General features: G+C 47.1%; 1 protein-coding gene across 4 annotated transcripts in view; it reads right to left on the bottom strand.

Moving 5' to 3' along the window:
• LOC146194162 (general transcription factor 3C polypeptide 3) overlaps positions 1–26,217 on the bottom strand; it is a 219,124-nt gene that overhangs the window by 1,806 nt on the left and 191,101 nt on the right. For 3 of the 4 annotated variants that reach the window (XM_084597272.1, XM_084597270.1, XM_084597268.1), the window contains 5 exons: positions 16,584–16,688; positions 6,504–6,593; positions 6,271–6,445; positions 5,918–6,207; positions 682–830 (listed from right to left, as the gene is read on the bottom strand). In XM_084597272.1, the coding sequence (XP_084453398.1) occupies positions 682–830; positions 5,918–6,207; positions 6,271–6,445; positions 6,504–6,593; positions 16,584–16,688 (809 nt within the window). The remainder of the gene's footprint in view (positions 1–681; positions 831–5,917; positions 6,208–6,270; positions 6,446–6,503; positions 6,594–16,583; positions 16,689–26,217) is intronic. The other variant, XM_084597271.1, reaches the window with a different exon arrangement.

Below are 26,217 nucleotides of genomic sequence, written 5' to 3'. Positions count from 1 at the left end.
AGATGGAGAATACCTCAGTAATCTGCGATTTGCTCATGACATTGCCTTGCTAAGTAACTCGGGGGATGAACTGCAAAGAATGATTGGTGACCTAGACAGGAGAAACAGAAAAGTAGGCCTAAAAATTAACATGCAGAAGACTAAAATAATGTTTAACAACCTCGGGAAGGAACAGCAGTTCACAATAGATAGCGAGACACTGGAAGTAGTAAGCGAACATGTCTACTTAGGACAGGTAGTAACCGCAGATCCGGACCATGAAAGGGAAATAACTATAGGAAAATAAAATTAGGATGGAGTGCATGTGGCAAGTACTTCCAGATTATCGCTACTAGCATACAGGTATCTCTCAACAGGAAAGTACCGCATAAATGCGTGTAAGAGCCGCACTTCATTTTCTCCAGATTTGAGGGCCAATGTTTAAGGCGCGGCCCATACACGCAACATATGAAAAAATATTTTCAAGTGAAAACAGACCAATCGGTGAATGTGTGGCATTTATTTACCATTAAATCGTCACTCGTGGAATGACTCGCTACCATTCAAACGTCACTTGCTACCAATATACCCATTGTGTTAGAATGGCAACGCTTGACGGCAATTTACGAAAGATAAAGCAGAGAGCACACAAGAGCCGCAGCAATGGCATCCGACCACACCAATCATGCTACCACTACTCACTTGTCTTTGACAGTCACGAAACAAAGCCGAGGTGGCCGAGGCTGGCAATACCATGATATGGATTGCGCAAGCTTGTGGCAGAGAGAAAATATGGTACTGATGATGACTCGCGACTTGGGGCGCGATCCATGGCCAGCGTCTGGAAGCTCCTGTGCACGTGCATTTTCAAGGTGGGTCGTGTAAGTTTGGGTGCGGCCCTTACGCACATTTCATTATCATCAGGCGGACTATACCCACTGCGGGGCAAAGGCCCATACTTCTCCAATTAATCCGGTCCTGTGCTAGCTGATTCCACTTGACCCCTGCGGATTTCTTAACCTCATCCATCCACCTAACTTTCTGCCACCCCCTTCTACGCTTTCTTTTCCTTGGAATCCAATTTGTTACCCTAAGTGACCATCGATCCTCCTCTTGACACACTACATGTCCTGCCCATGCCCATTTCTTCTTCTTGATTACCACAAGAATGTCAGTAACTCAAGTTATTTCCCTGACCTAATCTATGCGCTTCCTATCTCTTAATGTCACACCTACCATTTTTACTCCATAGACCTCTGCGTTGTCCTCAACTTAAGTAGAACCCTTTTCGTTGGCCTCCATGCTTCAGCTCCATAGGTGAGTACAGGTAAGCTGCAACTGTTGTATACTTTCCTCTTGAGCGATACCGGTAAGGTGCTAGTCATAATCTGCGAGTGCTTGCCAAATGCGTTCCATCCCAATCTTATTCTCCTAGTTATTTCCCTTTCATGGTCCGGATCTGCGGTTACTACCTGTCCTAAGTAGACATATTCACCTACCCTCCCAGTGCTTCGCTACCTATTGTAAACTGCTGCTCCTTCCCGAAGCTGTTGAACATTCCCTTAGTCTTCTACATATTGATTTTCAAGCCTACCTTTCTGCTATTCCTGTTTAGGTCATCAATCCTTATTTGCAGTTCATCTCCTGAGTTAAGCAAGGCACTGTCATCAGTGGCATCATATGTTTATATGGTATAGAACAGTCGCATCCTACCGGTATTCACTAAGGGGCTAAAGTATGAATACAACAAAAAGGGTTCTATTTATGTAGAGGACAAAGAAGAGGTCTAATAATAATATTAAGCTGTTAAGAGCAGAGTTTTCAGAAATGTTTTGAACATTTCCTATAAATGTTTTATAATAGACAGCTACTGTCGTTCATTCCTTTTAACGGGAAATCTTGTCTTAAAGTTTATTTCTGCTGTGGGGTGAGTGTCTTGTGTGTGTGGGAAATCATTCCAGCTCGAGCTGCTGAAGTCCATCGAAGTGCGAGCCCTTCAATTTGCAGCTACGTGTTTCGAATAGACTTCACGAGAAGCTGCAATGGTGTCGCTCACCGCCAGTTTCTTGAAGAGATGCACGTAGCGCTTACTACAGAGCCTCCCATCACTTTGTCATTTTGGGGGTCCCAGGAGACCAGGGCCCCGACAACGACGGCCTCAATGCTGACCCGCTGGAATTTCCGGAGCAGGTATTGACAAACGGGTTCGCACTTGGCGACCTTACTCCCCTGCAGCATTGAAGGCGGTTTTGCGATTGTCAAAGAGGCATGTTACATCAATAATAATCGCTGTTTCCCTGTGCGCCAGACGAGATCTGGGCGGAGAGTCATGTCGCCCACGGGCCGGTTCTTGGAGTGACGGTGAATCGCTTCTCGGCGGCCGTCTTTAGCCGGCCGACGATCCGGTTGTGTCTGCTGGTGTAAGCGACGCTCTGGCACATGTAGTGCCAGACGACATGGAGGAGGGTTTCCTTTTCATGCCCGCATCTCGGACACCGCTGGTCAGCAGCGACATCCCACAGCCTGGCTCCATTGAGGGGCAGCAGGTTCAGCCTCGCACGGTGCACGAAGAGCCAATTGCGGAAGTGGGTGAAACGCCCCATCTTCGTGAAGTGGGAACTGCTACGGTTGACCACTACGCACTCCATCACATTCCCCTGGTTGGATTTTTCTTGGAGATTGTGACCTCGTGCGCACATAGCGATGCCGCGAAGTGTCCTCACCACTTTTGTGCACTGCTTCTGCTAGACAGTCATGTCAGCGCTAGTGATGCTGGGGCCCTCCTCTTGTATCTCCCACATGACTGCCAGGTTCCGGGAAGCCTTGCGAGCGCCTCCGTCCATACAGAGTGCAGTTGCATTGCCCCGGCTCAGAAGTCCCCCTCCGTCTCCCCAGTAACGTAGGCGGCGATGTCCTCGTCGGTGGCCGGTCGGCGCAGTCGCTTCATCGTGATGGCTGTGACTGTGTGCAGTACTAGATCTCGTACCTCTTGATCAGGAGACAAGAGGAGCTTAAATGCAGCAGATGTCACTGAGCTCCACTGCGATGGGGCTGCCGACCGAACTCGATGCTGCGCTGCCATAGAGGTACTCGTTGGCCGCGTTTCCTGGAAGATAGAGAGTTCTCTTGATTAATGACCGGAAGGCGTCATCGAGGCGCGCCCACTCTGAATTACCCAAAATACCGCACCGCATAGAGAAATTGAGCGCTGAATATACAAAGGTTTTGACAGCGTCCAATCTCTGCCAAGGGGTGAGCATTGAGCTAAGCAGGCGGCAGCCGGTCGATAGCCTCATCCACAATGGTTGTGTCCGGGAATTCATTGAATCCTACAGGGCGGCCCAGGAACGTCTGGTTCTCGAAGTCCTGGATCATTGTGATCTCCACACCTGCAAGGGGTCATTCTAGTGCCACCTGGTGTCTTGCCGCTGAGATGAAGAGTGCAGCACTTCGCTGGATTGAGCCGTAGTCCAAGCCTAGAAGGGAGGGACGCCACTACGTTAATGCAGGCTTGCAGCTTCTCTGGGTCGTTGCCCAGTGGAGTGAGGTCGTCGCCATAGGCCAGGTTGTTGTGTTGCCTCTCGCCTCCCTGCACACCACGCAAAACTGGGTCAATGAAGAGGCTAAACAAAAGTCCACTCAGTAGGCATTCCTGTCATATCTCTGCCGAGACGTCACTCGACCACTTTGTTCCTTCCTGTCCCACTATGTTGGTGGTGTTGTTCCTGCAGAGGTCAGCGACCATGGAACAGAAGTCGCTGCCAGCGCCGACTCCACGTAGCACGTCGATGAGGGCGTTGTGGGCGATGGATCCAAAGGCGTTGCTGAAGTCTAGGAACACCATGCACAGCTACCCACCGCCAGCCCTCGCTGCATTAAGGCGCTCCTGCAGCGAAAATGCCATCAAGCGGCAGAAACACCTTTTGCCAACGAGAAAGCAGCTCGTGTTCCGTGATCCATTGCTGCAGCCGAGTGCCGAGGCACCCAGCACACAGCTTTGAGATCGTTGACTCGAGGGCGATGGGGCACCGCACTCTCCATCTCAGCGGCAAGACACCAGGTGGCACTAGAATGACCCCCTTTTTTATCTCAGGTGCAGAGTTCCCAATAATCCAGGACTTCGAGAGCCAGATGTTTTGAGATCGCCCTGTAGGATTCAATGTGTACCCAGACACAACCACTATAGACAAGGCCATTGACACTGGCCGCTGCCTGCTTAGCTCAATGCTCGCCCCTTGGCAGAGACTGGATGCTGTCAAAACCTTCGTATATCCAGCGCTCAATATCTTTATGCGGTGCGGTATGTGTAGAGTGGGCATGCCTTGACGACACCCTGTGGCCATTATTCAAGAGGGCTCTCCATCTTCCAGGAAACACGGCCAACGAGTACATCTACGATAGCGCAGCACCGGGCTTGGTCGGCATCGTCATCGCAGTGTTGCTCAGTGGAATCTGCTGCATCGAAAATGTATTTAAGCTCCTCTCGTCTCCTCTGGTTATGAGATCTGGTGCTGCACGCCATTACAGCCATCCCAACGAAGCGACTGCACCGACTAGCCACCGTCGAGGACATTACTGCCTACCTTACCAGGGAGACGAAGAGGAACTTCCGAGCCAGGGCTGCAGTCTGTATGAACAAAGGGTTGCAGGGCTTCCCAGCGTCTGGCAGTCACGTGGAAGATGCAAGAGGAGGGCCCCAGCATCACTTGCGCAGACATGACCGTCTCGCAAAAGCAGTGCACGAAAATGGTGAGGACACTTCGGGGCATAGCTATGCACGCACAAGATCACAATCTCCAAAAAAAGCCCAACCAGAAGAAAGTGACGGAGTGCGTAGCGGCCGATCGTAGCAGTTCCCACTTCATGAGGACAGGACATTTCACTCGTTTCTGCGATTGGCGCTTCGTGCACCGTGCGAAGCTGAACCTGCTGCCCCTCAATGGAGCCAGGCTGTGGGATGTTGCTGCTGACTAGCGGTGTCTGATATGCAGGCATGAAAAGGAAACCCTCCCGCATGTCCTCTGCCACTGCGTGCACCAGAGCGTCGCTTACACCAGCCGACACAACCGAATTGTGAGCAGTGAGAGACACCATTGCAGCTTCTTGTGAAGTCTATTCGAAACATGTAGCTGCAAATTGAAGGGCTCGCACTTCGGTGGACTTCAGCAAATCAAGCTGGAATGACTTCCCACACACACAAGACACTTACCTCACAGAAGAAATAAACTTTAAGACAAGATTTCCCATTAAACGGAATGAACAACAAGAGTAGATGTCTGCAATGAAAAATTGCTAGGAAATCTCCGAAACTTTTCTGAAAAGCACCCTGTTCTTAACAGCTTAATATTATTATTAGGCCTTTGCATTGGGGCTATGGAACAAAAAATGGTAGGTGTAACATATAAAGATAGGAAACGTGCAGAGTGGGTCTGAGAAATAACTCAAGTTACTGACATTCTTGTTGTAATCAAGGAAAAGAAATGGGACTGGGCAGGGCATGCAATGCACACAGAGGATAACCAATGGTCGCATAGAGCAACAAACTGAATTCCAAGGGAAGGAAAGCGTAGCAGGGGGAGGCAGAAGGTTAGGTGGGTGGAGGAGGTTAAGTAAATTGCGGGGGTCATGTGAATGCAGCTGCACAGGACCAGATTAGTAATATAGGAGAGGTATTCGCCTTGCAGTGGGTATAATCTGGCTGCTGATGATGAACACAAGCCATGATGTCATGCAGTGTTCCTTTGTTGGCACTGGCCGATACCAAAACTGCCCTGATAAAATTGGTTGCAATCAATAATTCAGGAGTGTTTTAGCTCATTTGCACGACTACTAGACCTACAAGCTTTTTGCAAAGCAGTCATCGATGCCCTTTTAAAATGTTGCTGGGTAATTTGGTTACTACAATGATACATAGACATAAAAGAGTGAAAATGCTAACCGGCATGCTTGGCACCGCTGAGGGCTGCACGAGTGCCCGCTGGTACATGTTGAGGGCCAAGTGTGGGAATCCCAGTTGGTGCAGGGCCCTGCCTACATTGAACAGGGTCTCCTGGCAGTGGCCTCCTCGAGCAGTGGTGTAGCGTCCCAGGAAGCCCATGGCCTGTGCCATGAGCCAGTGGCGGCGTGCGGAGAACTTCTGGCAGCCCATGTGCACCAGGGAGAGGCCCGCACATAGCAGCAGCAGAGGCTCCTCCTCACCCAGCTGGCCCAGCAGCTGCACATATTCCGCTGGGACCACGACCACACGGTTGGGTTGAGTTGCTCGCCAGGTGGCAAGGTGGACATGCTTACCCAGGGCGTGCTTGTAGGTGCCCGAGACCAGGGCATTGTGGCCGTTGAGTAGCCCCAGGGGCACACTGTCCGGGTACTTGTAAAGCAGGCGAAGGCAGAACCGGTTCTGCCGCATCACGGGGCTCAGGTTCATTGCCAGCCCAAACAGGTTCCAGGCACGATTGTGATCCGAGTACTGGATTCACACCTCCTCTGAGAAAAGCTGGCCAGTGTGATAAACCAGAAGGCCTTACCTTGAGCACAAGTAGTCTTGCCAGCGCAAAGGTGTGTTCTTCCTGCCCTGGGTCCCTGTAGTGTGCATGGAAGCTCAGGAAGTCCAGCTCCTGGGAATGTGCACATTCACTTCTCACCCACAGCCCCAATCACGGGTGTCGGGGAAAAGAGAGAGTCATGACCACCTGAGTAAAGTTGCTGGGATTGATGCAGTTTGGGACAGGTGGAGTGATACAGCATTGCATAACAGTACACAAACAAGTTCTAGTTGGGCATTTCTTTCCCAGCAGCAAAGCACGAGGGGACACTGGAGTGCACGTGATGCTTTGCAAGTGGCTGGGAACTCATTGCTCTCTGTGTCACACGGACAGATCACAGAAGGATCCTTGTGGTGTGAGGCGAGGTTTGAAGAAAATGCCCTCATGGCCAAATCAAAAAGAGAAATTACTCAGGTCGAGCTAAGAACCGTTCCGACAAGTCTTCGTCTGGGCAGAGCGATCATCACTGGCAGGGATTTACTTTTGCTTCCCAAGAAAAGCTGGGGAGGTTGAGGGTGGGTGAGAAGAAAGTAAGGAGTGAATAGAAATAAATTGTGGCCTGAAAAAGAAATAAAAGTGGCAGTGGATGACCAGGTTCGGTGAAAATACTCCTTTCTTAAAAAGGGCATTCCAAAGGGTCCTGATCTGCAGGGGAACAATTCCGCAAATGGGGGACAAAGAATATAATAGCAGGACAGTGAACCACACCTGTCTCGTAAGAATTCAAGGGTCAACTAAAGCAGTAAAAAAAAACAGTGCGAACAAACGGGGACGAAAGGAAGAAAGCACAGGAACGAGCGCTGACTCTCAACTAACGCTTAATCACAGGAAACACGCTTATATAAGGAAACAGAAAACAGTAAAACACAAGAACCAGAACGCATAAGTTACTATGTAATATCCAGATATGCAACCTCACAGTCACGCAGGAGCAGGGATGGTTTGCTGACACACAATCTTGCTTTCTTTGCCATATTATACACCTTGCTGATTTCCCTGGTCAACTGGTCGGGTTGTTTGTACAAAATGTCAGTAAAATGCAAGGACAGAAAACAGGATTGACACTCTCGGCAATGATCAACTAGATTAGTGGAGCGATTAGATTCTAATGAGTTCAGATGTTCCCCGAGTCATGTGTTAATACATCGTCCCATTTGCCCGATGTATAACTGACCACAGGACAGGGAGATTTCATAAACTACCCCTTTGCAGCCCGATACAAATCTCTTATCATGCTTAACGTCACAAGACGCTACAGATTTACTAGGATTGCGGGACTTATTTTCTACCACTGAACAAATTTTATTGAGCTTATTAAGGGCCAAAAAAACATCAACATCATACCTATTGTTGTTTTTAGACATAAACACAGACTCTCTCGGCTATCTTGGCAGGTTTTGATCTCCGTTTCGTTTTCTTTTTGTCCCAGGTTTTCATTCCTAATAAGCTTTGTTCTCTTCCTAATAAATCAGTTGTAAAAAAGGTGCCAGTCCCATGTTTTCTTCTCTCTGTGTTAAACAGCGCCCACCAATACATCATGAACAACCTACAACTTTCCCTTCTGTTGAATAATGTGGTCCCTGCGAGACACGAGGCCGGACTGCTTGCTGAAAGGCCAGCTATCGTCAAGTGCTGGATTCGTGCCGGTTTCACAGCTGGGCAGACCCACAATAAGTGGTGAATGTGAAGTGGTGAAGCGACAAATAGATGAGTTCTTTCCTTTAATATTTTTCATTCAGATTTAGGTCAAGTGCAGGCTATAAAGAGCATATTTTAGTTCATTATTTTAGCCTAATTCATGAGTTAGTTATTTCACTACCGTGTTAGTTTTTCTAGAAATATACTTAGGCTTTTCTAGGTGTTGAGCTTTTACAGTTGGCAGAATTTGTTTGAAAAAGCATTTGCTTTTTCCTTTTGAGCAACATTCAAACGGATATAGGCCAAGAACACGAACAAGACAAGGAATGGGAGGGTCTCTTTATTCTACAGAAAATGTGCTATGATTCGGTAGAGGAGGCACAGATTTATTGTGTTGCTGTTGTGTGCTGAATGTGCATTTGGACAGGGTTGAACAACTAGCAATGCATTTGGCTGGTGCAGTAAAGACGGATAATAAGAAATCATATGGAACTGGAAGTTAAAATGGTCGTTTGGAGGCCACAGTGGCGGACGTATTAGTGCGGGCCATGTAGAAAGGACCAGCACTGAAGCTAAATTAGGTTCCGGTGACATCAGATCAAGACAGCTAGTCAAAGAGGAGGCTGGGGGAGAGAGTGTGCTTATCGCCAACAAGAGAAGGTCCAAACAAGCTATAATGGAGCACGCAAAGGGTGATGTCTCCACTGGAGCATTCTCGGGGAGTTGAATGAACGCAGCGCTGACCAAGAATGGGCTGTCGAAAAATGCTGCAGCGCATAATTTGATGATCGCAATGGTGCACAAGTGGTGGAAGTGGATATAAGGGCACAGCAAGTGCATATTGTGGGGCACGGGAGAACGATAAGGTTGAAAAGAAGTAGGTGGTGGCGATTAATCAGGAGATAAGGAAGTTAAGCCTAGAGAAAGGCTTCCAAGTTCCAGGGATAAACTGGAATTGCATGCAGCAGGCTTTAGCAAATTTGTTCAATGAGATGGCATCCATTCTAGTGGAAGAGTGGGTGCAGAGATCGGCTGGCACCTTGTGGCCCGGGCAGTAGCTTTCTTTAGGTGGAAGTGAAGCAGAAGAAATGATGGAGGCTGAGCCCAACAAAATGGGCAAGAGGAGGTCCAGAAAGAAAAATACAAAAAAAATTTAGCACCAGGATCAGTTACATAAACATGCAAGCGGGTAGAAAGAGAGCAAAATAGGCAGAAATAGAACAGCAGTCAATGGATGATAAAACAGGTGTGTACACTCTGTGCGAGACACATCTCAGGCATCTAGAATGTCCACCATATATTGATGGCTTTGTCTGGGAAGGGTGCAACAGAACAACAAAGAAGGGTAGAAGAAGAAGGTATGTTGATACAGTGAGGAATAAATTGCCAAAGAATAAAATCATCTTGCAAAGAGTGTATGTGGGTATAAGGAACAATTGGCGGTAAAAGGACATTGCTAGAGGTACTCTATTTAGAGACAGGAGACGAATGCAATGAAGAAAACAGGGATCTTGTCAGTGATAATATAAACCAGTTTGGAGACAATTGTAACAGGATGTTAATGCTAGACTTCTGTGAGAACCTAGTTATTGCAAATAGAGAAAGAGGGAATTCCGACCGTTGACTACTGCCTCAAGTCACAGAGAATTTATGCCAAGCTCACAAATATGGAAATAGACAAAGAGGTGATCATAAATGTATTACACTGCAGACGGGGATCAAAAAAGAAATGCAACAGAGACAAAAAGATGAAACAACAAACAAATAGCAGCAGGCATTGAGGAGAAATGGACAACTATCCCATAAAAAATAATCAGCTAGAACAACTCATAAGTACGAAAATTAGGATAGTAAAAAAAGCATCTGCTGGAATGGAAAGAGTACATCATGAATCTGGTGGAATAAGGAAATTAGGGAGGCTATCAAACAACGACGGGTAGCTGCAAAAGAATACTGAAAGACAAAAAGGCACAGTTATCTAAGAAAGGAATCGACCAAAAATGGGAATTTTATAGACAACAAGAATGGAAGTACAAGTCCTCGTCCAAAGTAAAATAGAGCAGTCCAGTGATTGCTGGATAGCTGTGGAACCATATAGGTATGATTCATAAGAAGAACCAAGAAAGCAGGAATCCATTCAAGATGACAAGGGAAAATGATTAGAGGGAGACTGAAGTAATAGCTCATTCATTAAGGGGCGACGATAGGGTAACCTCCACAGGACAATAGGATAGAAGACAGCTTAAAACTAAAGTGAAAAAAGGCAGAAGCAAACATTCCCAAAGTTACATCTGCAGGGATAGACAAAATTCCCATTAAGCTGGTTAACGAACTTGGTCCAAGGAAACATTGCTAAAAACATTAGAAACAGTCATAAAAGAGTACAGTAGCCAACCAATTTTTTGGACTCCAATAATTTGGACTTGCGCAATATTTCGGACTTCATTTAGGAACAGACACACACACCATAGAAACTTGTAAGTCTGTGATGTTCAAAATTTCGATTTTTGGGACAAAAATTGGCACTAGCAATACTGTGGCAATTGTTTGATCATTTTTTGGCTGAAGGTCCGTTTTTTTCGGCATGATATAAATGTAAGCAGGCATAGTCGCAAACAATCGGTTTTGCGCGGCCATGAAAGGCACTAGCTTGGATTTAAGTAAAGTCGTTCGGATGGGCTAGCTTGGCTCTCTGTTCATTGTTTCCACTTGAGGCAATGGCAATAGCGGCACTGTCAGTGCCTACAAAGCGCGTGCACTGAAAATGGACCGTGAGCACCGTCTGTAGCAGCTTTGACACCACCGACACCACCCTCACGCAGCAGGTGGCAGAGGAAGGCGAACAAGAAGGTGGCTGCACAGGCGGAGGATACCCGCAAGCTGCTCCAGAAAGACATGGAGCCCCAGCAGCAGCAGATCCAGGAACTGTGGGCCCTCAATGACAAGCTGGACACGTCCAAGCGCAAGCTCCAGGCTGAGGTTGAAGACGTCACCATCGGGCTTGAGAACCAGAGAGCTAGTATAGAAAACTGGGCGAGTTGGATTGGAGACGACACGAGCGCTGGACTAGCTTGGCTCTCTGTTCATCATTTTCATTTGAGGCAATGGCAGTAGCAGCACGCTCTTCACTGTCAGCGCAGTGGCCTACAAAAAGTGCGCAGACTGAAAAGAAAGCGCTCATGTTCCTTTTCATCTTGCGTTTCACGCTGAGAAAACCAGAGAGCCAAGGTTTCCAAGTTGAAGAAGAAGCGGTGCAAATTTGACCAGCTGGTGGCGGAGAAGACCATGTCAGAGAGGCTAGCTGCCGAGCGGGATACAGCCAAGCGGGATTGGCGTGAAAAGGATACTCACATCCTGGCTCTGGCGCGGGAGCTCGAAGAGTGCAACGACACCTTCGAGGAGCTTGAGCGGTCCTGCAAGCAGTTTCAGTTGGAGCTAGACAACCTAGTCAACTCGCAAACCTGAGTTGGAGAAGACCAAGTGCTCCCTGGAAAACCAGCTGGCTGCGCAGAAGACGCGCCTGGAGAGGCTGGAGGATGAGCCGCAACTGGCCGAGGTCGCCCTGCAGGAACTCAAGGCCCAACACAAGCGCAACCTGCAGGCCAAGGAGAAGTGGTGGGCCCTCGCCAAGCAGGTGCGAGATCTGAAGGTGGAGCTGGATGAGCAACAGGAGCAGCCCTGACGCTTCGCATGAAGCTCGAGGCAGATCTCCAGGAGACCGACCGGCAGATGGAGTCTGCGAACAAGGCTAAGGAAGAGCCCGTGTGGGCACATGAACACAATGCCGAAGCCAAGGAGTTGAGCACGGAACTGGAGACGCTGAAGACCAGGCATGAGAAGGAGATCCATAGCCTGGAAAGAGAGGTTGTTGGCCGAGCGGAAGGAGGGGGAGCTGCTGGAGCATTTGTTACCTGCTGTCAAGATGGATGGTGGTCTGGCCCACTCAAAGTGGCTGGTGCGCTTTGAGAGGAAGCTGCAGGAAGAAGCTACAGCATGGTATGGGTGACCATCTCGCACAGGAGGACGGTTTCTACCGTGCTGATGCGGAGCGCCTGCAGCAGCTCACCGAGATAAACACTCGGCTGGACATATGTGTGCCTGGAGAGCGAAGCGTCGAAACATCGAGGTGCTCAAGTTAAAGGCTGGGATAGCAGTTTTGGTTTTTGTCCTTGTGGTTGCAGGGAAAGTCTCATGTGCCGACACAGACTTGGCACTCAATGGATGTAACGGGATTAAAGAACCGACTCTGGATGTAGACAAGTCCAAATTTGCGCCTGAGCTACAAGAGCCCACAAAAACTGAAAGCATCAAGGGAGAGAATAAGGACGAGACCAAGGCCGCAGAGGGCAGCAGTGGTGACGGTGACTAGGGAGACTGGTCCATGAAAGTGGAGATCGAGAATGAGGACTCCTCATCGAGCAAGGAGGATGAAGAGGAGGATGAGGAAAAGCCCAAGAAGTTGAAGGTCGAGCCGGACACTGCATCCATGCTAACAAAGATGGACACTGAGGCCACAGTCATCGTCCAGCTGGACGTCTTCAAGCTCAATCAGTCCAACTTCGACCAGGTGGTCAACAACATGCGCTACATGCTCGGCTTCTTCACGCCATGGCATGAGCACTGCGTGAAGCTGGAGCCTGAGTAAGCCTGCGTGGCCACCGGCCACCGAGCTGCCATTGCTGTGGGACGGCATCACTTGAAGACATTATGAGCATCGAGTGGCCTCCCCGGACTTTTATCTGGACATTTCCGATTGGTGCATTGGTGTGGCCTTCTGTGTTATGTGTAGTCTGTGTTTTCGTGTGTGTGGTCGGACACAATGATCCTTCCCCCCCCCCCCCCTTGCCCTTTAGAAAGATGTTATGGTGAGGAAGAAAAGGAAGTGCGGTGCTAGAGTGTGGAAGGTGGAGCATGCAGGGGGGATGAAAAAGATCACTTGTTGGAGCTGGCGTCTGTATCTCTTTTTAGGTGCCATCCTGTGCCGTAACAACCGTAACATCCTGTGCTGTATACAGTAAAAGCTCGTTAATTCGAACTTCACGGGACTCGGAAAAAAAAAGTTCGAATTATCCGATGTTGAAATTATCGAATGGCCTCAAAAAAACTGACAAGAACCATTTGTATTACGGTAAATGTACCGTATCTAGTTGTGTAACGGACTCACTCCCATAATAAACCCACCCAGCCCTGATTTGTGCCTACGAATCTGAAAAGAAAAAAAAAAAGGCGTCAGTTGCTAGCGCTTCACTCCGTTTCCCGCCCTCACGTCCACAACACATTTCTTAGCAGTGCACCAAGATGCTGCGTAGCAATCAAGGCGTGTTTACCTTTTGACTTTAGCTCCAGCAGAGGGAAGCAAACCTAGGCAAGTGCCAGTGCTTGTCCGGTTGTGCAAGACTCCTTTTGTGTATGTTTGCTGTATCATGCTATGAGCGACTAGAGTGGGTGCCGTCTACTGCCACTCCAATAATTGGAACGCGCGATAGCAGCAAGCTGCTTTTGAAGCGAACGATGAACGATGCTAAAAGCTGACGTCATGATCGCGGCTGACTCGTGTGCTGCCTTTGACGACTGATGGGTGGAAGGATGGATGGCTGTCGCAAAAAAAAAAGTTTAATCCATAGTGGCCGTCCGTGATCATAGCCTTTCATGGGTGTTGGCTGGGGCGGCGCTGACAGTACTTATCCGTATTTCCAAATTAACAGGGCTGGAATTAATGAATATTCAGTTGCGAGCTACGGAGGTTGCAGAGAGCAGGCAGCTGCCGCCTCCCTCCAACGCCGCTGGCTGCTGCACTGGTCATTACGCCATTTAAGTTTTGCCCACTCTTCCATGATTTTACCTGGTTCCATCTTCTGTCCCCATTTTGAACGTGCGCAGCCTCTAATTATGCCTTCCTATCATGGAGGTGTTTCTTTACTTCTTTTTTTTTTTTTTTTTTGCCGCGTGATGTGCGCCAAGCCGCCCAGACGCGGCGGCGCGTAATTCGAATGATCCGTAGCGAAACCGCCTCGCGTTTAAATTAACAGGCTTTTTTATACACAGATCTCTATGGAACTTGGCCGGAACAAGTAGTGTAGTTCAAATTATCGAGGTTCAAATTAACGAGCTTTCACTGTATCTGGGATTGATGTAGCTAAAGCTCAACCTATTCAGCTAGAAGGGGATGAGACAATGGAACACATAAGAAATATTATCACAAGCTATCTCCCTACTCCTCTGAGCATGCTTAGACATGACACTCCAGGGCAGCAACCGGCCAGCGCGCGTCCTTGACGATGGGCCACAGTGCATGCTCTAGGGAGATGTGTGTCGGCCCACTCTCGCGGCCGCTCGCTCTGGGAAAGTATCTTGTTCTTCACAAAGCCCACGATCAACTCACCATTTCTTCTTCATCTTGTACGGTTGCCACTACCGCTGAACTCTGCGGCTACGACGCCTCATCGAACAAGAAAGCCGTGAGAATTCCTTTTTGCCACAGACTGCCGGTTAATTGACTACTGTTTTCGCCTTTGTTTAAGCCCTGATCTGGCTTAGAATTTTACGCTGTTTTCTGTGTAACTCTTGCCCCTACTTACTATATCTGGAATACTTGCTTTGTTATCTTTATAGTTTTGTTTTATCACAGTACTTTGTTTATTGCTTGGTTTTCCCTCTTGTCATTTGCCGAATCGTCTTTTATCACTATCGTGTTGTGGTGTTTTTATTTTTTTTGTTCTATTATCATGCAGTGTACCCACTGCAGGGCAAAAGCCTCTCCCATATTCCTCCAATTAATCCGGTTCTGAGCTAGCTGCATCCACTTGACCCCTGCAAACTTCTTAACCTCATCTGCCCACCTAACTTCCTATCGCCCCCTGCGACGCTTTCCTTCCCTTGGAATCCAGTTTGTTGCCCTAAGCGACCATCGTTTATCCTCCCTTCGCACTACATGTCCTGCCCGTGCTCATTTCTTCTTCTTGATTTCCACTAGAATGCCAGTAACTTGAGTTATTCCTCTGACCCACTCTGCTCGCTTTCTATCTCTTAATGTTACCCCTACCATTTTTCGTTCCATAGCCCTCTGGGTTGTCCTCACTTAAGTACAACTCTCTTGGTTAGCCTCCACGTTTCAGCCCCATAGGTGAGTACAGGCAAGATGCAACTGTTGTATACTTTCCTCTTGAGCGATACCGGTAAGCTGCTAATCATAATCTGCGAGTGCTTGCCAAATGCGCTCCATCCCAATCTTATTCTTCTTGTTATTTGCCTTTCATGGTTGTGGTTACTACCTGTCCTAAGTAGACATATTTGTCGACTACTTCCAGTGCTTCGCTTCTTAACGTAAACTACTGTTCCTTCCCGAGACTGTTTAACAGTATACCTTAGGCTTCTGCATATTGATTTTCAAACCTACTTTACTGTACTGTTATCTTTATCTGACCCCACTTTGTGAGGCCCAAGACACTCTTGTGGCACTGAAAATTTATTATCAGCCACTGCGCTTTGAAAGGCAAATTTCGCCACAGTAGCCACAGAGATATAATAACAAATAAAAAATAGTCATGGAGGACACTCCAGCTTGAAGTGTATGACGTGATAGCCCACATATATGCACCCTCATTACCAATCCGTATCAACGTGGGTAAAGTGAATGCAGGCTGACCTCCCATATGGAAGGAAGTCGGCAGCCAAACGTCCATTTCAGCTGCTGCCTGACAGCACGGACATGCTCGTGATTTTCCACTTTTTTTTTTATTGCCAGGCTTTGACAGACATCAAAATACATTGCAGAAAAAAAAATGTGTGAAGAGGAAGAAATTTCAGGCCGAGAGTTCCAGGGCGAGAGGATAGATCTTAACCGGCAGCTCCACCAAATGTAAGATGGAGGTTTATACTCGATCAGCAGGACTGGGCAGATCAGCGGCGAGCACAGCGACAGCGAACACCATCAGGTCCAACACGCGCAGCGATCACGATGTCACTGCCTGGAACGTTCCTCGTGTACTTCTTCCTCTTCACAAATGTAAAAGCTGCCAACTCCTATGAGTATGACTTTGTCACAGTGAAATTCTCTAAGAAGGGCTCCAACCTTGTTTGACATTGCAATACCTCACTCACAATGTCATTCACAATACTGGATTTTCAGTCAACGGTGCATTTAACACTGTCACATTAAAATTAGAGGCACTGCCATTTCAACCACAGTGCCCTCACGTACAGGATGCAGAAGAGAACAGACCCTGAAGTATGGCATCTATGTAGACTGTGCACAAAGTGCAGTTTATAAAATATACATTGGCCAGAGTCCGTGTGACTGCCCTTCAGCTTTTGAGAAATTTGCAGCCACCCTAGACAAATCACACGGGAGACATTGGAAATGATATGCAGTGAGGGATGCAATCGGTCTGCAAAAAGGAGACGCTCCATAGGAGTGCCTCTCACCTTGGCGATTGATGGTTCCCGGTTGAGTAGGGGAGACACCAGGGCTTCCGTGGCCACCTGCTGCAGCTCCCCCAAGCGGTTGCTCTCCAGCAAAGCCAGGCACAGCTGCAAAGAGTTATTACTTCTTCACTTCAAATTGTCTTCACCGGCCACTTTTCTCTCGCATACAAGCTCTTTCAAAGCAAGGTCTGTGCTGTTCTACCTCTCTGCCATCACCAGCAGAGGTAGAACATCCGCCTCGCATGAAAGAGGATTCGAATCCCGGTGCAATACGCATGTTGGTGGAACTACATAAACAGGTTCTGATGCTGCTGAACACTTCTGGAAAGACCCTCGGGGTGCGTTGCAATTTTTATTTTATTTATTTATTTATTTATTACAACCTCAAAGGCCCCATTGAAGGGGTATTACATGAGGGAGTGGGTTTCAGGGCATAATATTGCTTCAAGTGATGATTTTAACAGTGATGGGTCTGTATGGAGCACGACGTCGGCAGGCAAGTCATTCCAGTCTTTTGCTGTGCGCACGAAAAACGAATATAGATGCGCAGATGTACGGGCTTGCAGAGGATAGGTTGTCTTTTCATGGTTCGTGCGGCTGGAGGTGCGGTATGCAGGGATGATAACAGATTCGTGCGAAAGATGATAATAGAATTTATGAAACGGAGATAGTCTTGCGATGCTACGCCGGTTAGCTAAATTCGATAGATAAGCATTGCATTTTAGTTTGGTGACACTTTCATGATAAGAATAGGCAGAAAAGATGAATCTAGCGGCGCAGTTTTGTATTGCTTCTAGCGTATTAGAAAGATTAAGTTGATTATTGTCCCAAATAGCGCATGCATATTCTAGTTTGTGCCGTACAAATGTTACATAGGCTAGTGATTTTAACGATGGTGGTGCTAGGCGTAGTGTTCGCCGAAAATACCCCAGAACCCGATTTGCTTCTTTAGAAATTTGAGTTACGTGATATGTCTACTTAAGATCATGCGTTAAATGAAGGCCAAGGTATTTATATGTGGTTACAGCTGCAATTTCTGAGTTAGCTATTAGGTACTTAAAAGGTGGTTCAGAGGGACGCCTGTGAAAAGAAAGTAAAGAAGTTTTTTTCACGTTAAGAGACATGAGCCATTTACTGCACCAAGTTAAAATGCGATCTATGTCAGATTGAAGAAGTTGGCGATCACTGTGAGTAATTATGGGACGGTACACAACACAATCGTCAGCAAATAGGCGTATGTTAGAGCATATGTCAGCTGGCAGGTCGTTTATATAGATAAGAAAAAGCAGGGGCCCCAGGACTATGCCCTGGGGTACCCCAGATATAACAGAGGAGTGAGAAGAGCATTTATTAGCGAGAACAAACTGTTGCCGGTTAGTTGGAAAGTTACGAAGCCAGTCAAGTACCAAGGAATTGAGATTAAGACGTGAAAGTTTCAAAAAAGCTGCCGGTGGGGAACTTTGTCAAACGCCTGTTCAAAATCTAAGAGGGCGTCCACTAGAATGTTGTGATCAAGGTTGGAGCTTAGGTCATTAATAAATAGAGCTAACTGTGTGTCGCAAGAAAAGCCCTTTATAAAACCATGTTGGCTAGCGTGAAAGAAATGAACAGATAAAAGAAATTTCATGATGTGAGAAAAGATTACATGTTCCATTAGTTTAGACGGGACGCTAGTAATGGATATAGGACGGTAATTATAACAGGAAGATGAAGGCCCTTTTTTTGGTACTGGAATGACTTTACCCACTTTCCAATCATTCGGTACAATGCCTGATGAAAGTGATTGCTGAAAGATATGAGACAACAGGACACTTGTGATATGTTTTGTATTTTTTAGTACCTTTGCGTGAATGTCATCAATACCTGCTGATGATGTTAGTTTCAAAGAATCAATTAATTTAACAATGCCGTGGGGTTCGAATGATATATCAGGCATAGCAGGAAATCCAAAGGATGAAAAATCCGGTAGGTCCCCATCTGGTTCACGAGTAAATACAAAACTAAAGGTCAGGTTTAATACTTCAGCAACATCATGTTCTGCAACTGTAGCCATGTCATCATCATGAAGCGTTATTGGGTTGCTAGGGTTAGGATTGATACATCTCCAAAATTGACGAGGGTTTGTGCGTAGCATTTCGGGGAGCGTGGCATTAAAAAATGATTGCTTAGCTTTAAAAACATGGGCGCTAAATTGTTTTTCGGCTACATAATACTTCGGCCATGTATTAGGGTTGTTATTTTGTTTGGCTGTTCGAAAGAGTCTTTTCTTCTTGTTATTAAGACATTTTAATGTATTATTGAACCAAGGGGTATTAACGCGCTCGCTTACAGTAATTGTAGGGATGTATTGTTGTACGAGATTATTCATTTTATTCTTAAAAAGAAGCCAGTTAGTCTCGGTAGACCTTTGCTCAAAGTCGATAAGAAACCAAGTACAGAAATTTTCGAGTTCACGGTTAATGTTCCGATAATCGCCTTTATCATAAAGAGTGAATGTTTTAGTTACTTTCTTAGGTTTTGGTAGGTGGTTGAGAAACGTGGCGTGAATTATTGAACGATCACTAAGTCCAGGAAGATGTGAAAGGGATAACAGATCCTCTGGATGTGACGTTAAAATCAGATCAAGTGTGCTAGATGATTGTGCAATTTGCCTTGTTGAAGAGATTAGTTGGGTTAAGGCAAAGGTTTGACATGTGTTCACAAAATGACACTCTGCGGAATTTGATGTGATCTCAGAAGGCCAAGACCAGTTTATCGCGGGAAAGTTAAAATCCCCTAATATAAAGACAGTAGCATACGAAATCTTTGTGGTTACGGTATTAATAGCATCATGAAATAGTGGAATGAACGAGGCGTCGCTGTCTGGAGCGCGGTCATGGGCGGAAATGAGGCATGAGAGCAGATGAACACTATTTCAAGGGGCGAGTCATTCTGTAAATTAAAACATTGAAGGTTACGATGGGTGGCTATCAGCACGCCTCCGCCTCGCTTACCTACTCGATCGCGGCGGAAAATCTCGAAGCTCGGGAAAATGGTCTGCACTTCTCTGTAATCTATTAGTTCATTTAGCCAGGTTTCAGTTAGTACGACGACATTGCATTGGGTGGTGTCTATGAGACTTGTGAGGGTAGGAAGGAGGCTTCTTATGTTAGTATAAAGGAAAGATACAGTGTTGAAAGTTGAGAGGTGGGAGGGACTTGTGGATAGCTATGAGGAGCGGGGAACTACCTGTTGCGAAGCTCGATCAAAAATATATGCGGTGTTTCCTATGGTCAACTTATCATGCTGGAGGGTTGGCCTTTTGCAAACTGCACTAGGTTTTTATGGACTTGGCGAGTGTTCTGGCAATAGTCTTCGGAGAGGCTAAAATTGGTAATTTCTTTGCATTAGCAAGAACCTGTTCTTTGATTTTAATGTGAGCAAATCTTACCACTATCGGTCTCTGTTTCATACTGTCGAAACGCCCGAGTCGATGCGCTTGTTCTATGTGCAGGGGTTCAACTGAGACGTTGAGGTTAGTATTGCAGAAGTCAATAATCAGAAGAGGGCAAATATGGGCTGGTTGGTACATGCTGAGAACACGAAAAGAGGCTGCCAAAAAAAGCACAAGAAGAAGTTTGTTGACTGTTGCGTCGGCGTGGTGTACAAGATCCCGACGTCATGTGGCCATTTCTACATTGGTGAGACAGGACGCTGCATCAATGATAGACTAAGAGAACATGCTAAAGGTATAGAGAACAAGTCACCCACAAACCATCTTGCCATCCATTGCACAGAATGTAATGACTGCGAAGCGCATCTCAAGGACACCACCATCATCGCCAGATACAAAGGTGAAACCTCCAGGCTTATCTCCGAGGCTTCCAATATAGAAAAGTTAGGAGGCACCTGCATCAGCAGCCCGTCGATAACGTTATACCCTAAGGAATATGACTATCTGAATCAGTGACTTGGTTTTTTTCATGTGGTAATGTGGTTGCGCGCATTCCATTTTGTGTTTTTTTGTGTTTCTCCTTTGTTATTTTTCCTTTATATTGCTGCCTCACCGGTAACAATATATCATTTGGTTGCTAGACAGTGCATGTGTCTGTCGTTCACGTGTTTCGTCTCCCCTAGCGCTGTTTTACTCGATTCTTAAGTCAATAATCAACTTTTCTGACTCTGCCCAAGTTTCACGATCAGCATCCTTTACACCAAAAAACAGAAGGTTAGGGCGGCGAGAATGATCCTCTGAGTGATCTAGTCGACGTACAATGTCCTCTATTTTATTTGCATTTTTCTGCGCCTGACACTGGACGCTATCAACCTGTTGTTGAAGAGAGCTTAAAGAAGCGCAGTCGTTTTCAATTTCGACAAATCTAGTTTTGATTTCTTGAAATGATTTCTCATGTTCAGCCAGCTGAGTACGAATCGCTTTCATTTCGCTTAGAATGGCTGTTTGATATCGTCCAGTGCCGCTCAAACATCATTTTTGCTACAGACGCCTGTGCAGGTGCCGGTGCTATCGGCTCCACCGTGAGTCAAAGGCCCAGGATTTTGCTCGATATCACCGCAAAGGATTAAAAGATCAAGCAATACAAGTGAGCATTCATTTACAATGGAAATACAGCAGAGTGGGCTCGGCAGTACAACCAGACCAGCAAAAAGAGGGTAAATATGATTTGCCTGCACCAGTCTTAGATGGCTAGCTGGGCAGCCGCCATTTTGGGACACGTTTCAATTCTCGTGAAGCAGTCTCACAAAGCCAAGTCAACAACATGGCAGACAACGCGCGTTTCACACTGAGTGAGTCGTGCGTGCGGTGGCTGCAGTACAGTGGTCGTGCTCCTTGTGAATGCCGGAGTATGCACGATGTTTCAAACGTCAGTTCATACGCTAGCTGCCTTTATGGTTCTTGAATCACGCTCTTAAGAGGAAAGCGTGCGGTTGAGATTTTTGCTTAAGAGTTGGATGTTGTTGGCCTTCTTTTTAACTTGACGACAAGTTTCTTCAGTCTTGATGTTATCGATAAACTCGTTGCTTTCTGGACACCTCGCCGGAAGTCAGGACAGCTGCTGTATAGCACGCATATGTTTCTCTCTTGCTGTAGTAGCCATGGCAAACTCTTCCGTGCATTTTCAGTTAATCTCGGAAGAATGAACTCGCCTGACGATGCCGGCTTGTTGCGCATCGATTTTAGTGCCTGTATATTATTAAACGAATTGCTGTCTTTCGTTTCCTCACTTAGTGACTGCAGACGACAGATGTAATGGCACAAAGTTTTTCTTTTGCTGTAGCCAGTTATCACATATCGTTTGTAATCCTCTCAAGTTTACAGCTTTTTGCATGTTTTCATGGTTACAGTTATGTGAATGAGACACCCTAGAAGCATGCACACTTCAGCATCAGTAATAAAAAAAGTAAAAACGAACTAACGTTCTCTTCCGTCAAGTCGTGAGCGGGCTCATTGCGTGAGAAACCGGTACGTCGGTACGGTCTGCTACAAGTTAACAAGATAGTCAACCTGCGTTGTGACGATTAAACACGCAAGCTGCGAAAAATTGGCAAATCGTTAAAAACGTGATTTTCACCTGTATTATTGTAAAGTTTTAAGAAAAGCAACATTATAATAGTTATTCAAACATTTTAGTTCAACCTTTATGCCACAAGGTGACGCAAGCAAGGACAGGTAAGCGTGTTCCATTATGCGAATGTGTAGACGTCTGCGATGTCTATGAAGCCGTCTAAGAAGTGGAACGCACCCTCAGTCATCAGCGGCTGCGGAGCAACTGAAAACGCCGGCGGTCAGACCTGTGACGCAGCAAGGGCTGCTAAGAATCTCTGGCTCCGCTGGACAGGCCGCCATTGCAAACTGACCCTGGCAACGTTTAACGCTAGCACCCTAGCTAGTGAAGCTAGTTTAGCAGTGCTGTTAGAGGAAATAGAGGGTATGAAATGGGATGTCATAGGGCATAGTGAGGTTAGGAGGCCGAGTGAGGCATATACTGTACCCAAGGATGGGCATGTACTGTGTTATCGAGGTTTACCAGAGAGGCGAGAATCAGGAGTAAGTTTCCTTGTCAATAAGTATATAGCGGGTAATATAGACGAATTCTATAGCATTAATGAGAGGGTGGCAGGCATCGTAATTAGGCTTAATAAGCGGTATAAACTGAAGGTTGTACAGGCCTACGCACCTACATGTAGTCATCATAACCAAGCAGTTGAAAGCTTCTACGAAGTTGTAGAATTGGCAATGCGGAAAGGAAAGACGCACTATACAGTACTAATGGGCGACTTCAATGCCAAGGTAGGCAGAAAGCAGGCAGGAGACCAGGTAGTGGGTGACTATGGCATTGGCCTAAGGAATAGCAAAGGGGAGTTATTATTTGAGTTTGCTGAATGAAATAACTTACGAATCATGCATACCTTCTTCAGCAAATGGAAGAACCGAAAGTGGACATGTAAAAGCCCTATTGGGGAAAATAAAAATAAAATGGACTTCATACTCTGTTCTAACCCTGAAATTGTGCAGGATTTAAACATAAGCAGGGAAGGTTCGATGCAGTCACCACAGGGTCCCAAATTATTCTGGATTTGAAGAGGGAATTACTGAAGAACTCAACAATTTAGACGTAAGGGGAAAAGCAAAACAATTCAGGCTCTCGCTGCAGAATAGATATTCAGTGTTAACCGAGGAAGATGACCCCAGCCTAGAAGCAATGAACAATAATTACAAAAATATTATCACTGAGCACATGGTAGAAGTAGGTGGTAGGATACTTAAGAGAGGACTCCGGCAAACTATCTAAGGAGATGAAAGATTTGATTAAAAAACGCCAAACTATGAAAGCCTCCAACCCAACAGACCGGATAGAACTGGAAGAGATATCAAAGCCAATCTTTTTTTTTTTTATTCGAGAAGTTTGCCATCAGGCATAGTGAAAAGGGAGTGGGGAGTAGGAGGAAGCTAGAAGAGTGCAAACAGGTCTCCCTTAAATAATCACATAGGCTGCCGATAAACTGATTGTTTAGTGTCCCACTTCCTGTAATCACAGCCAAGGTACCACCGTAGGCCTACTTTCCGTAGGTAGCACTGTCTCACGGATGCCATAGCTGGGCAGGTCCACAATAGATGCTTTGCATTGCACAGTTCCGGTGAAGCCCCACAATGCAGGCACTTTTCGGTCACTTGTAAGCGTTCGTCACGCCCCTGATAACTCACAGAAGGGGTCAGTCCTGCCCGAATCCGGCGCACAGATACCTCCTCTTCCTCCCGGGTGAGATTACGGGGGAGAGGGTACAAACACGGAGGAATTAGAGCACGTGTTCGCTGGCGCAAAGATTATTTCTCGGAAACATGGGACATGAGCAGATCTGGGGAAAGAGGGGAAGGTGGTGGGATGTCTGATGTGTCAAGGTGGGTCATTCGATCCATATGGATATCATGTAGATCGTGAGCATGGCCGCGAATCCAGTGTATACGCACCAGACAGGGATATTTTTTACAGATCTGGTGAATGGATTGTGTAATTTTGAAATGTGTGCCGAACAGCCTTAAGCTGCTTAAGGGCGGCTAGGGAGTCAGTGTAAATGTGAACAGTATCAAATGTGGGTTCGAGTGGGAGGGAACTAATTGCGTTGTGTATTGCCTGGAGCTCCAATGCAAGGGGGCGGTGCATGTATCCATGCCATACGTTGCGCAAGAGTTATGATGAGGACAGAAGGACTGTACACAGCGGTAACTCCCTGCAGAGCTGTGAGTGATGCATCGGTGTATATTATGCACCGTGGAAGATCTAGTCTGAAAGCTGTCCGCACAACTAACGTTGATCAGAGCACCGATTTCACAGCCTCAGCATCGTCGTCTTCTCAGAGTCTGTCGCACTTCTTCATCCTCAGCAAGACTAGCTAATACCGCTAAGTAACACTACCCCCCCTCAGGAAAAGCACAGTCCTGGTGCGGTCTATGTTGGCGAAATAGAATGTGGATAATAGGGCTTTAGACGGGACACGTGCACTATTTCGGAGGTTGGTGCTGTGGACGAGGACTTCGGTAGCACAGATTCAACTTCGTATGTGACGTCGGTCACGGGGCGCAAAACACGGTAAGGGCCTATGTAACGAGGCAAAAGTTTTTCACACAAGCCTACTCGACGGCACGGGAGCCACAGCAAGACTAGAGATCCTGGAGTGTAGTGGACATCACAGTGGCGACTGTCGTACCGGAACTTTTGAGAATCTTGGGATGCAGAGAGCCTGGCATGAGCTATCCGGCGGGCATCATGAGCGCGGGCAACGGCATCACTGGCGTAAGTACTAGTGGCGTCTGCCGCGGGCAGAGAGGTGTCGAAGGGCAGTAACGGGCGTCGGCCAAATAATAAATAAAATGGGGAGTATACAGCAGTAGAATGGACAGAGAAATTGCAGGCGAACGTCACAAAAGGGAGATGAACGTCCCAATCGCAGTGGTCGGCAGACATAGCCAGCATGTCTGTGAGGGTACGGTTTAGACATTCCGTGAGGCCGTTGGTCTTGGGGAGATAGGCGGTGGTGAATCTTTGGCGGACGGAGCACGAATGGAGAATTTCGTCAACCACTCGCGACAGGAAGCAACGGCCACGGTCAGTTAGTAGTTCGTGAGGGGCACCATGATGGAGGATTACGCTTTCTAGAAGGAAGTCAGCGACGTCTGTGGCGCAGCTGGTCGGAATGGCTCGGGTAATAGCGTACCGAGTAGCGTAATCGGTGGCGACGGCAATCCATTTGTTCCCGGAGGCGGAAACTGGGAAGGGGCGAAGAAGGTCAACGCCTACACGGGAAAACGGGTCAGTCGGAATGGGGATTGGCTGCAAATGATCTGAAGGCAAAATTGTGAGCTTCTTACGACGTTGACACAGTTCACATGCGGCAATGTACTGCTGGACAGAGCGGTATAGCCCCGGCCAGTAGAAAAGTCGGCGTAGGCTGTCATATGTGCGAGATACACCCAGGTAGCCAGCTGTGGGAGCATCACGAAACTGTTCAAGGATGGTGGAACGCAGGTGTTGGGGAATGACGAGCAAAAGGTCTGTACCATCTGGTCGCATATTACGTCGGTATATGGTGTTCTCGTGGAGCACGTCGGAGGTAAGACGGAGGATAATGGAATGCAGCAAAGGGTCTAAGTGCTGTTGGTCGGAAATGTTAGAAAAGGCGGAGACAGACAAGACACATGCGTCATCGTCAGAACTGGTAGGACTAGGGGAGTCGACGGGATGGCGGGACAAGCAGTCTGCATCTTGGTGAAGCCGGCCGGACTTGTAGACGACAGAAAAGGTATATTCTTGTAATCGTAGCGCCCACCGCCCCAAACAACCAGTAGGATCTTTGAGAGAGGAAAGCCAACACAAGGCATGATGGTCTGTTACAACAGTAAAAGGGCGACCAAACAAATAAGGGTGGAATTTCGTAATAGCCCAGACAAGCGCCAGGCACTCTCGCTCAGTGATAGAATAATTTTGTTCCGGCGTTGATAGGAGGCGGCTGGCAAATGCAATAACCCTTGTAGGGCCGTATAGCTCCTATGCCATGGCCACTTGCATCGGTGCAGAGTTCAGTATTGGCGGATGGGTTGAAATGGGCCAAGACGGGTGGAGTCGTGAGAACAGCAATA

This window comes from Amblyomma maculatum, chromosome 3 (assembly GCF_055883805.1).
Source record: "Amblyomma maculatum isolate TAMU_Amacu chromosome 3, ASM5588380v1, whole genome shotgun sequence".
Lineage (NCBI taxonomy): Eukaryota > Metazoa > Arthropoda > Arachnida > Ixodida > Ixodidae > Amblyomma > Amblyomma maculatum.
Note: the sequence above shows the minus strand (reverse complement) of the source record. Positions and strands in the feature narration are given on the sequence as shown.